General features: G+C 40.0%; 1 protein-coding gene across 1 annotated transcript in view; it reads right to left on the bottom strand.

Moving 5' to 3' along the window:
- The window catches only part of lhfpl7 (LHFPL tetraspan subfamily member 7), a 58,618-nt gene extending 53,853 nt beyond the window's left edge, over nt 1-4,765 (bottom strand). Inside the window, exon 1 of the mRNA XM_017041792.2 lies at nt 4,677-4,765. Coding sequence (XP_016897281.1) covers nt 4,677-4,692 — 16 coding nt within the window. The 5' untranslated portion in view covers nt 4,693-4,765. The remainder of the gene's footprint in view (nt 1-4,676) is intronic.
- Between the last annotated feature and the right edge of the window lie 8,153 nt (nt 4,766-12,918).

Below are 12,918 nucleotides of genomic sequence, written 5' to 3' on the forward strand. Positions count from 1 at the left end.
GGGGGGGGGTGAGTACAGTTAAAGGTCAGATAAAGATCAATCCATTCTACAGTGGAATCCTACCAATCAGGCAGCAGAGGGAGCTAGTGCCAATCTAAGCAGTAATCATCAGGAGATGGCAGAGGACACCAGTTCAAAATATGGAGAACTCTAGGTAAGGTTAGATATATGAATTTGTCCAAGTAATGAAAAATATAATGCACAAGATTTTTCCCATAAATCTCTGTGTGTGTGTGTCTTGGTTGTAATCCACAAACACAATGACTGACACGATGCGCATCCATGATTAATGTCTGTTGTCAACACAAGGTTTGTCCCAGGTAGGGGTTTTAATGTCACACACTTAAGCAAATCTAGGTCACTTCCTGTCTGCACACACACACACACACAACACAAACATTTAACCACACAAAAGCCAAGACTAGACACCAGAGGTGTGGACTCGAGTCTCATGACTTGGACTCGAGTCAGACTCGAGTCATCAATTTGATAACTTCAGACTCGACTTGACAAAATGTAAAGAGACTTGGAACTCGACTTGGACTTTAACATCAATGACTCGTGACTTCACTTGGACTCGAGCCCTTTGACTCGACAAGACTTGAGACTTTCTCCGAAACCCGAAACTCCGAAACAAATTAGACCCACGTTGTTTTGACGCGTTAATATCGAGCCAATCAAATTGCGGGACAAACGATGAGAAAGAGCTGTCTAACAACGCGCGGGTTAGAGAAAATGATACCAAAGATCGTGTTGTTCGGATTTAAAAACTACGAGATGATCAACAAAAAACGAGTGGCAGTGAGTGGAAGGACTCGAAACAGAAACGGCAGGACTTGGGGCTTGACACTTTTCAGTCTTGACTTGGATTCGACTCGGACTTTGCCTATTTTGACTTGAGACTTGATTCGGACTTGAGACTTGCTTGTGACTTGCAAAGCAATGACTTGGTCCCACCTCTGCTCGACACACATCTCGGTTCAATAAGCGGAGTTTTTTGTTTGATTTTCTTTTTCATGGGATCAGTGGGATTCTTCTTCTGGTAACAAGTTTTCCCTGCAAGATGTACTTTTGAGCTGCGAGGGAGCTTCGGGCCGACTGACTCACGATGAAAGAGAATTAAATATCTTATCTTGAAGCAAAACAAGTAAAAAGATCAAAAGAGTTAAAGGGCCTGATTGTCATGAAGATGTACTAACGGGCCGGCAAAGAAAGTATCAACGTGAAAAGCGTTTTTTGGCTCCAAAAAAGAAGCATTGATTTCACTACGGAGCTACAACTATACGAGAAGACGGCTACACAGTTGGCCCGGGGGCTGCTGCAGAAAGTTCAAAGACAATCAAACAGTGTTTCAGCCCTGCTTGAAGTGAAAAAAAAAAAAAAGAACCCTTAAGAATTATAATGACGACAGGATCGATCATCCACACATACTTGTCAAAGTCCAATAGTAAAAAAAAATTATTTTTTTTAAAATCTGATTTCTTGTAAGAATGTATTTGTGTCGCCATCATTCAGATATATATGAATTCAGATAGGGAAAACACACATATAGAGCAACCCATAGAGTACATATAGAGTTTCCTTTGCCAAGCCAAAGTCAGTGCTTTCCGAGTTGCACTTGACAGTAAGTGATGATGATGCAGATAAACGGGTATAGATTCAACGAGATTAAATATTTACCGTCATTTCTGGACTACTGAGCGCACCCACTAAATTTCAAAAGAAAAAAAATTATTGTACATATATAGGCCGCACTTCACTGTAAGCTGCGGGTGTTCACGTTGTAACATGGGATATTTACACAATTTTTTTTTTTCACATTTAATTAAATAAAAGCTTTTTTCCGGACCGTGCACACGTTCCACTCTTTCTTCCTTCAGCGCCCCGACTGTAGTTGGACAGGGGAGACTTAGTGATCTGCTCCAGGGTTGTTGCTAACATTAGCTCCGGGGCTAACTCCCTTCACTTTGCGCTTGTCCGCAGCAGAGGTAAACAGAAACAGTGAAGTTGGGGTCTTTATTATCAGCCACACCGATCACAACAGAACATAAACAGAGTTTTAACAGCCATTCACAGACACACATAAGCTACTAGTATAACACACAGTAGCCTACCAAGTCAATGATCGCTAGCGGTATGAACTACATTAGCCCGTAAAATTCCATAAATTAGCCGCATTATTGTTTAAGCCGCGGGGTTCAAATCATGTGAAAAAAGTAGCGGATTATAGTCCGGAAATTACGTTACTGTGTGAAATTAATTCAACAGTCCAGGTGGAAAAATGAAAAGCTTTTTAAACCCAAAGTCTGTCTACCTAGAAAAGTTCATATTTCTTAGCAGACAGAAGCGAAAGGATGTAAAAGTGCAAGGTCGATTTAAATTCAGCCCGTTACTGGCCGAAGTTTATTACGCTGTTAAATTTCATACGATGTCCTGTTTCTTTTCTTAGTATTCAGTCTTTTCAGTCTTGACTTGGATTCGACTCGGACTTTGCCTATTTTGACTTGAGACTTGATTCGGATTTGAGTGCAAAGACTTGAGACTTGCTTGTGACTTGCAAAGCAATGACTTGGTCCCACCTCTGACTAATACACATACAATACAATCAAGAGTAGAAATGGAACAAAGTCCTTGCTTTTCACTCAGAGACACTGAACAGGATCGTAAGCTCCTTCGTACACATACCAACTAACAGTGATTTCAAAGTCAGCCAAAAACATTGGTTTGGTCACTTTAAGCTAGAAGCACCCTTAAGGCATAACATTAACCAGCCTGGGGAAAATTGAAATTTTCCTGCATAATATATTTAGCTTCTAATTACGCTCATTTAACACCTCAGGTATGCATTCAAATTAGCTACTCAGTATGCCACGGATAGGGTACACAATAGTGTTGCTGACTCTGATGAATTAGAAGAGGGGAGAAAAATTATAATTGAAAGTTTGTGGAGATTAAAAATGTAGTTTGTTGATAAAAAAAAAAAAGAAAGAAGCATGCATAAAAGATTAGAGTTACAGAAATAAAAACCCAGTTTTCTCTCTGCTACAACACTTAGAGTTACAGAAATAAAAACCCAGTTCTCTCTCTCTCTGCTACAACACGTACTAATGAAGCACTAACAGGCTCTTATATATCACCATATGATTTTTTTTTTCCGTAAATACTACCAAAGAACTACTACTAGACTTAGCCACTATAACTGCACCTTGTTGGTTTCCAACCCCTTTAAACAAATCCAAGTAAACCTAATATATTAAGTATAAATAAGGACCTAACTTGAATGACCTGCGGGTTGTTTAAAAGAGAAGACGCACTTCTTCAAATGTATACAAGCAGTAGTGAAACTATTTATCATTTGTCACTTTGTGCATAATCTCTTATAACTGCAATGCAACCTGTATTTTTTTTATGTACACCATTGGATTTTCTGGACTATAAGTTGCACTTTTTTTCATATCTTTGGCTGGGTTTGTGACTTATATGCCACGGATAGGGTACACAATAGTGTTGCTGACTCTGATGAATTAGAAGAGGGGAGAAAAATTATAATTGAAAGTTTGTGGAGATTAAAAATGTAGTTTGTTGATAAAAAAAAAAAAGAAAGAAGCATGCATAAAAGATTAGAGTTACAGAAATAAAAACCCAGTTTTCTCTCTGCTACAACACGTGTTGGGTGATCCTCAGGCGTCCACTGTAGAGTCTTATATGCAACACTGCCATCAAAACCTATTCTTATCATCGAAAATGACATTTTCATAGCTGTCCACTGTAGTGACGGTCATGCATGAAAGGGTTAAAATATATTATTTCACCTTTTTGTTATTTTCACACTGACAGCCGCTACAGGTCACTTTAGGCTTGCGTACCAGTATCTGCAACTCATGTACCACAAAAAATTAGCATGTTCGTTATTTTAACACCGACAGCCGCTAGAGGGCACTGGTGCGACTTACCCTCGAAAGCGACTTATAGTCCAGGAAAATACGGTACTATGTCATGTGGGCCGACTGTGGCTTCTCCAAGTTTCAACTTAAGGCGAAAGCTGAATAAAGCTGCTTTACTCTCTCATTAGTTGCAATCTTTGATGTCTGTTTAAGTGCATGGATACTTGAAAAAACACTGTATTTACTCCAAATCGGTGTATGGACACAGGCCGTGTTCAGTGAAATATTTAACAGACAAATACCAGATACGGCTTTTGAATTTAAAAGAACAAATACTGATACTTTTGTACCAGTACAGCGGTGAAATGCTTCCATTCACGTAGGGAAGTTTTAAAGTTGGAGTATCATATATAACTTTAAAGAACAAGCACTGACAAGACATGTACATTGTTTACAAGACTGAAAAGCCCGAGCCTGATAAGCTGCGTGTAGCTCAAAACCAATGACCTGTGTTCAGCAAGCGTAATTGTCTTTTTACAGCAGGCTCTAAATCTATCTTTGCCTTCGCTTCAAAAGTTCACCCCTACAAATGCCACACTTTCTGGTTGCCTAGCAGCAACTGTGCTCTTCACGAACCGTCTTTTTTTTGACTGATTAGTGAGAAGGATCGCTCCCCTTTTTTTGTGTGTGTTTGCTTCACAATGGCTGGGTTATGAAAAGATGAAGAAGATGTTTTATTCAACACCGGTGATGTCAAAAACTTGAGTATCGCGAATGTACGTTTGTACCAACCTGCAGACATTTGCATGTAACCAGCCAGAGTGCAGATCCTCCTCTCACATCCTCCGCTGGGCAGGAAGATAGTGATGATGGCCAACAGGGAGCTCNTCTTTGTTTTTTTTTGCCAGCCACTAGCGGGCACTCTAGGCTTGTGTACAAGTATCTGCTTATATATGTTTTTCCTTATTGATTATGCTTTTTTTTGGGCTGATGCGACTTATAGTCCGGAAAGACTTATAGCCCGGAAATACGATACTAGCTGTGATGACGCACACAGACCAAGCATGGGTCACAGGAGTAGTGAATAGTGAGGTGTTCATAGTGTCTGCACTATATTGAACACTTCACCTGTACTCGATCCGGGACCAGGAATGACAATAACATGAGAGCATGTAGAGTTGGCTAAAGATGGCTGTATCTGGTCCGTCTCAGTTAAAAGCTATAATCAACTTTTTGCCTTGCATGTAAAAAATAATATCCCAAATCCAAGCTTGACCTGTCAGGTCAACTCAGGTCCCATTCCCTCTAATTCAATCTTCCTGCAGGTTAATCGCTTTCTCGGCTGGAAAACTAAACTCCACGGCCTAACAACGGGACACTGTCACTTTTCATTACACCTTAGTTTAATCACAGAGACATAAGACACATGAAAGACTTTTATGAAGGTCAGTGTATTAAACACCGATCAATAAGATCTCATATAAACCAGGGTTAAAACATCATGTCAATAGCATTTTCTGTTATGAATCACAGGTTCTGTGCAACTTAAAATACATATCAACACTTTTAAAAAAGAGATATGGAATATTCCTTCTTTACTTTCTCATGGAAGAAAATAGTTCTCATGGTTCATAAAGGTGTAGGTAACATATATTTCTCCACCAGAAGTCAATGTTAAGTTGCTTATTAGCAGAGGTGTGGACTCGAGTCGCAGGACTTGGACTCGAGTCAGACTCGAGTCATCAATTTGATGACTTTAGACTCGGCTTGACAAAATGTAAAGAGACTTGCCACTCGACTTGCACTTTAACATCAACCTTCCAAGCTAACATTAGCTTATTAGCCTTAAATGGAAACGCCGGCTTAGGCTCATTTCTTTGGCAGTTATTGGGCTATAAACAAACTATTAATTAAATTAAAACTCTGGTTCAATTAAAGTAAAAGTGGGCACCTAGTCTGCACAATATATTTATCAAAAGTTTGAACTTGAAGAGCAGAGTTTAGAATGATAAAGGAAAAGCTGTTTAAATAAGGTTTATTTCAATCTCCCTCAACATTTCACTATTGTTACATTCACAGAAATCATTCGTATTTTTTTTACAACAAGCCCAGTGTTTTCAAAGGAGCCAAACAGCATGTTCCTTGTCAAGTGCAGTGAAACAAAGTGAAAGTTTTTCTTTTACAACCACTTGTGTTGTTTCTTTCAACAGCTCAATGACCTGTGAGAATTGCAATACATCTGTTCACTCTGTCACTGCTGCCATGTTCTTTGGTCTGCTGCTTCCAAAAGAAAGAAATTGTGAACACAAAGTTCTCTGCTTAGTATCTTGATTGTACAATAACCTCTAGTCCAGGCGTGGGCAAACGTTTTGACGTTTTGAACAGGCGGGGCCGGGTCAGCAGAAGATAGATTGAGCGACTGTGTAAACTAAGACATGCATAAAGGGCTAAAATGCTTTTAGCGTTTTCGACGCCATCTATTTGTGGAAATGTGGGCATTGCTGGGAAAAAGCAGAAGTGTAATGATAATATAAATCAATTATATAAATTAGAAAGGTTTGGCGAATAGGATTCGTGTCAGTTGATGAATTCACAAAGCTTAACTTTGTCCTGTGCATCTGGAGTTTGTTTTTTTTTCTTTTGTTCTGTTCTGTTTGTTTTTACACATATATGCACATATATATACACATATATATATACATATAAATAACGATTACTTATCAGTTATAAATATATATGTATATATATATGCACATATATACACATATATGGAGATATATATACATATATATAAATAATAATTACTGCTTATGGTTAAATACAGGTTTGAAGAAATAAATATGTGATGGAAAAGGTTATGAAACCCGGGTTGTTATGATTCACATGCATCATCCATGCTGTTCTAGGATGTTTGACATGATGCAATGCAGATGCACAGATGACTGGACTTGTATTTGATTCCATGTATGTGAACTGGAAGTGAGTGCAGTGCGTACCCTTTTGACCTTGTTCCTCGTGTCACGTATTTATAATACGTTTATATAGAAGGGCCTCTGATGTTCATTGGTTCATGACCTGCTTCCTGTTGACCAGCGCTGGCACTGACGAGGCCACATCAAATTTGCATTGCTCTCTCTGTATATACTGTATAAGGGCTGTCAGTGGATTGGTATAGTACGATTAGATATAGTAAGATTGATCATGATCGAAAACAATGAATCTGATAATAATTTAATTTTTTTTTTAAATCAGGTTTATCATGATTTACATGGATAAACAACATTCCTAAATGAAAAAAAAAAAACATCTTTCTGTATATTGCTGGCTACAGAAAGACAAGAATGTATTATTGTAATATGTAATAATAATTAAGACTAAGTATAAATTGTCCACAAGAGTTGGTGGATTGTAGACTTCGCTGTGCATCTTGACGTTTCTTTTTAAGGCTTCAGTGCAGTCGTCAGCAGTCCACAGTCCTTCCCACAGTCCACCTTGACAATCGAATCAGTCTGCTTGTCAGCTTCAGAGTTACGGCCCTGTGCTTGTTGAGACTGGCCTGACGCAAGCTGCGCTAAGTGTTGAGATGGAATTTCTAAACTCAAGCACTGTGCACAAATAATCGTGCGTGTCTAGACTGCACATTAAAGCAACAATACGTTGATGGAGAGTGGAATTATTGGACATACAGTACATCGCACACTGTTCTGCCCATGCGTGAAAAGAAAACAAATGTGTGTGTGTGTGTGTGTGTGCTAGAAAAAGAGAAGGAGAAACCTGAGCTATTGCTTCGCATCAGCTGCTGGGTTTATCCCAGAGGAGAACCATCTTTATAAAAGCCTCAGGTGGAACAAAACAGACTCATATGGAAGGAACTGTTATGGAAGCAGACCAGAGGAAAAAAAAGCTTCTATTTTAGGTATACTGAAAAAAAAAAAAAAAGAAAGAAAAAAAGGAAAACCTGTTTCAAACTACACGCACTGCAGCCACGCAGTCCCAGTGATTCACTGGAAAGGAAACTATGAAAAATAAAAAAGTACTAAATCAGCAAAAGACTCACTTTACTTTTACTCAGGTCCACAAATTCAGAGCTGGACCACGTCCAAGTGAGAGAGATGCTGACTTTAGAGAGAAACATTTTAGTTCTTTACTTTTTTTTATTACCACATTGTCCCCCCGAGGACGACCTGTGAAGCCCCTCGCTGACCTTTGAGTAAATGCCTTTGAACATGACTGCTACAGTAGTCGTCTATGACGTCACGAGACACATGTTTTAGTAGGTTTCACAACTTCATTACTATAAAATATTTAAATCTAATATATCACGTGTATGTGTGTGTGTATATATATACACACACACATACACATATATACACACATACAAATACAGTATATACACATTTACATTTACACACATACATATATATATATGCACATATATACACATATATGCACATATATATATATAAATAACGATTACTTATCAGTTATATATATATGTATATATAAATAACGATCAGTTAGTCAAAGTGCATTTTTCTACGGGATTGTATGACAAGTGATCAAGTGTCCATCTGGTATTGCTGCGCAACACCTGCCACACACAGCAATGTTGAACTTTTTTTTTTTTTTTCACAGCTCTCACAACATAGCTGTTACTCCCTGTAGAATGAGGCGTTAGCTGGGAAAGCGTGGATAAGATCATTAGACTTCCTCATGCCGCAGAGCGGCCAAAGAGCAGAACATTTTTATTCAAGCTACGGCAATAGCCTGTCACTCTGTCACTGCCCGAGAAGCTGTAGTTGATGTTCTGAAGAGACAATGGGAGAGAAAGCGTATGCAGTTTGAGGACAGAACTAGAGAGCCTCTACTGAAACTTCTTTTTATTACCCCCTCCATCTCCATCCATAATAGATCACACAAGCTGAGATCAGATCTGACAGGAGGATCAAACGGCTGGATTGAAATGTCTTGAATCCCGTACAGACTGCCCCTAATGATGACATCCTCAAAGTTAGACTACAACGGTTTCTCTCCAGGTCTTATAATTGGCTGCTGCTCCTCCTGCCCCTGCCACTGCTGCCCCTTCTGCCGCTGCCGGTGATGACGATGGAGACTGCTGTGTAGTCAAAAGAGAACATCCCCCCAGGGCAAAGTTCTTACTTTCTTCTCTGGTTCAAAAGAAACCATAGTAAAATTGTAGTGTGTCTGATACTTTTTGAGTTTGGAATAATCCACCCCCCCGATCCCTCCTCCTCAGTACTGCCCCTGGAGTAACCTCAAAAGACAGCAGCCATTAAATGCGTCCCTTGGCTTAAAGCAGTGGTTCGCAATTGAATTTCTGTCATGCCCGTCCCCGTCCCTCTGATCCACACCCCCACAAATTGAAATACTATTGAGAACTTCATAACATGTACTGCATATATCTTTATCTTTACAAACCACTGTATGAGTTGCTGCCACCTAGTGACTGGAGGCTTGTTATCATTCAAGCATTGGTACAGCAGCACTCCATCATGCCCTCCCCCACCCAAGACGTCTGGTTGTCTTGTTTAAGACACATGCCATATTTGCCAATAATAAAAGGTTGTTGAATGGCCCATATATATAATATATAATATATATAATAGGTATGTGAACCGAACCCTAGCAAAGTAAAACATGTATTAAATGTAGGTAACCACCTTAATTTGATTACCATATTTTTCAGACTATAAGACGCTGCAGAGTATAAGTCGCACTAGCCAAAAAATTCCATAATGAAGAAGAAGCCTAGAGTGCCCTCTAGCGTCTGTCAGCGTGAAAAATAACAAACATGTACATTTTCAGTGGTACAAGAGTAGCAGATACTACTACGCGAGCCTAGAGTGCCATCTAGTGGCTGTCAGTGTGAAAAATAACGAACATGTGAAATGAGATATTTTAAGATATAAGTCGCACTTGAAGTCGCAAACCCAGCCAAAGGATGAAAAAAGTGACTTATAATCCAGATAATACGGTACAGGATAATGTTGAAACTGTTGAAAGAGTCAGAACTGTTTTTTGTTTTTTTTTTAATTTGGTCAGACCTAAACCTCATCATGATTGTGGAATAATCTAGAGATCAGTTTTCAGACGTATAAATGTAATTTACAAAACAGCACTCTATGACATGGTTCCAAAAATACAGAACAGTCATTCAGTTTAAAATAGCTTCTTTCAATACACAGACAGTTTTCCACATTGCCTCGTGACACTGCACCGTGCTGAGCCTCCTACACATGCCATTTCAAGGGAGCATGAAAGCTGCAGCAGCACAGGCTCTCCTTCAGCAATCCCCTCATACACTCGTGTCCTTAAAAACTTGCACAGCCCAGCTTGCTCTTGCATTTATGCATGATCTGCACTACATCTACTCCCAAGTGCGCATTTCATAATTCATGCATACTGTACTGTAGCAACTGGAAATGCTACTATATCTGCATCCATCTCTCTGCCTTATTTCATCACACCAGTCCATGTTACACTCAAATTACAACAAACTGCCTGACCCTAAAAAAAAAAAAAAGAAAAATAGACAGTTAGAAATAAAGTTAAGCGTGAAAAGTTAAGTTTCAAATATTCAGATATTTACATCAGGAAAAAGCACTTTTGTGCAGTTGCCAAAAAAATATTATTATTAAGAAAGGGAATCTATTTAAGGGCAACATGGTGGTAGAGCAATGTCTCTGTCATTGGAGTACCTTCCAGTAGACCCATCACCCGCAGGAAGTTTTACGAGGGGCTGGTACGGTGCAGTGCGATTTGGGTTGCTACTCTCGCGACCCGGTAATAGATAAGCGGACGAAAATGGATGGATGGATGGTATATACAGATGACCCCACAACATCAAGAGCCTTAAGAAAATCAGGGCAGCTCTTGTCCACCCCGAAGCCTTGCCACCAACAGGCTTTTCAACCAACCCCACTACCATTCTCAGAGTTAGGGGGGCGAGGGGTAGGTGTCCAGGCTCTGATTTCTGTTGGTGAGACTAAGTAGCCCTTCAAAGTTTTTCCTCCGTTGACCCACAACATCCTGAATCTAGGTCAGCAGCAACCTATCCCCGCCTCAAACACTGCACTGACTCCACCACTTGAGGCGCTAAATGGTGATCTCCTATCCAAAATCCTTCATATTTCTTAAGGAACACACGAAGAGAGAACCAACAGTTTTGCCACCACGGGTATATATGAAAGGCACCAACCACCTTCTAGCCACAGCTGCGGTCAGTTGCCTCAAAAACAGAGGCATGAGACTTGGTGCTTTCGGACTCACTGCCCCCTGCTGTTGACAATATCTGCACATCAGATATCAGCAAAAAAGTTAATATCAGACATCCCGAGTTGACAGCTCTACCCCGTCTTCACGCGAGTGTCCAAAACATCCAGGTACAAGCCCAATGACCCTTAGCTACAGGAGATGTTTTCGTTAATAGCTACTAACTCTTGTTTGGTGTAGAAGAGAAGAGAAACTGACTGTTATTAAAGAACTATTTGCCCAACTTTATTTGGGCTATTATATGTGGGTGGCTTCTAAAAATACAGAACCAAGGCATTTGTTCGGCACATATGCCGGTCATGACAACATGTAACTACCTTGTTTAAAGCTTGGAGAAATGCTTATATGATCCAATATATATATATATATATATATATATATAAAGTATATGTTTTGTGATAAATAATTTGAAAAATCGTTGTTATAAAGAGTGTATCTGTGATTATTCCATTTGAAGACAATCTCTTTATCTACAGTATCTGAGTTCCACAATGAGGGTACGGTGCAATGTGATTTGGGTGGCGACTGCTGCCCCCGCGACCCGGAAACGGATAAGCGGATGAAAATGGATGGATGGATGGATGGATATTAAGAATATGTTTTGTGATAAATAATAAAAAAAAACATTGTTATCAAGAGTGTATCTGTGATTATTCCATTTGAAGACAATCTCTTTATCTACAGTATCCGAGTTCCACAATGAGAGGAAGGAAGTCCTTGCCCTTGATAGTAGCTACAACCCAGAGAACAGCATATGGTAGAAATTCCTTCAGAGCCTACATCTAAACAGGAACACTGGGGAAAAACACAGCCCAGCCATTGGCCAACTGTAGTATTTATCTGACTTGCCTCACGTGTCTTCCGGCTTCTAAGAGATTTTCCAATGGATAATTTCAGAGACCTATCACTGAGACTACACTCGTGTGAAACATGTGCCTTTTTCTTCTTCAAAGCTGCGCGGCTCACTTTCAGTATTACGCTGTGGCGCTATGCTCGGACGGCTGGCAGAGTCCCGGGAGATTTCAGTTTTGTTGTTGCAGGGCTTTTGTAAAGTATAGAAAAAGTGATGCAGTAAAAATCTTTGTAGAGAAAAATAAAACAATGTCTATTTTTCACAGACAAACACAGACAGACTTTTTTTATCCAACACGATGCGTGTAAGACATGATGTGAACGCCGATTTAAACTTCTACGGCTGTGTCCCCTGCATATTCACCGGCAACGGACGGACCTGCGCGACTACCAACTTAAATTCAGCCAACTGAGCCATCAGTTATGGTAAAAAATAGAGAAGGACTCGCCATTAAATCAATACATAAACTACCCACAAGATCCACAGGGTCGGCAGTGGAAGTGACAGGCCTCTTAACAAATGGACAGTGGCTGCCCGGAGACCGCTGCTTCAGCACATTCCCCGCCGAAGAAATCAGCGCTCCTTTATGCTGCCCCATCTCTTCCTCTCTACTATCAGTCAGGCAGCTTGCTGTGTCTACCTGGGAACTGCTGATCAGAGGCTCCTAAATATCACTAGGGCAAAGCCTATAATTCAAAAAGGGGGATAAACACTTGCCGTGTCAATGCGTTGATTGCATTCTGCTGCTGGGAATTTAGCCAATATTTGAATAATGTCTTCCCGTCTGTGGAGTATATCACATATTTGACCACCAGTTACTCCGAGGGCGCAAGCCCATCACAGCAAGTGTTTAGCTGGGCCTGCTTTGGGGAATATCAAATATCGGAC

The sequence above is a fragment of the Cynoglossus semilaevis genome, chromosome 19 (assembly GCF_000523025.1).
Source record: "Cynoglossus semilaevis isolate Cse_v1.0 chromosome 19, Cse_v1.0, whole genome shotgun sequence".
Lineage (NCBI taxonomy): Eukaryota > Metazoa > Chordata > Actinopteri > Pleuronectiformes > Cynoglossidae > Cynoglossus > Cynoglossus semilaevis.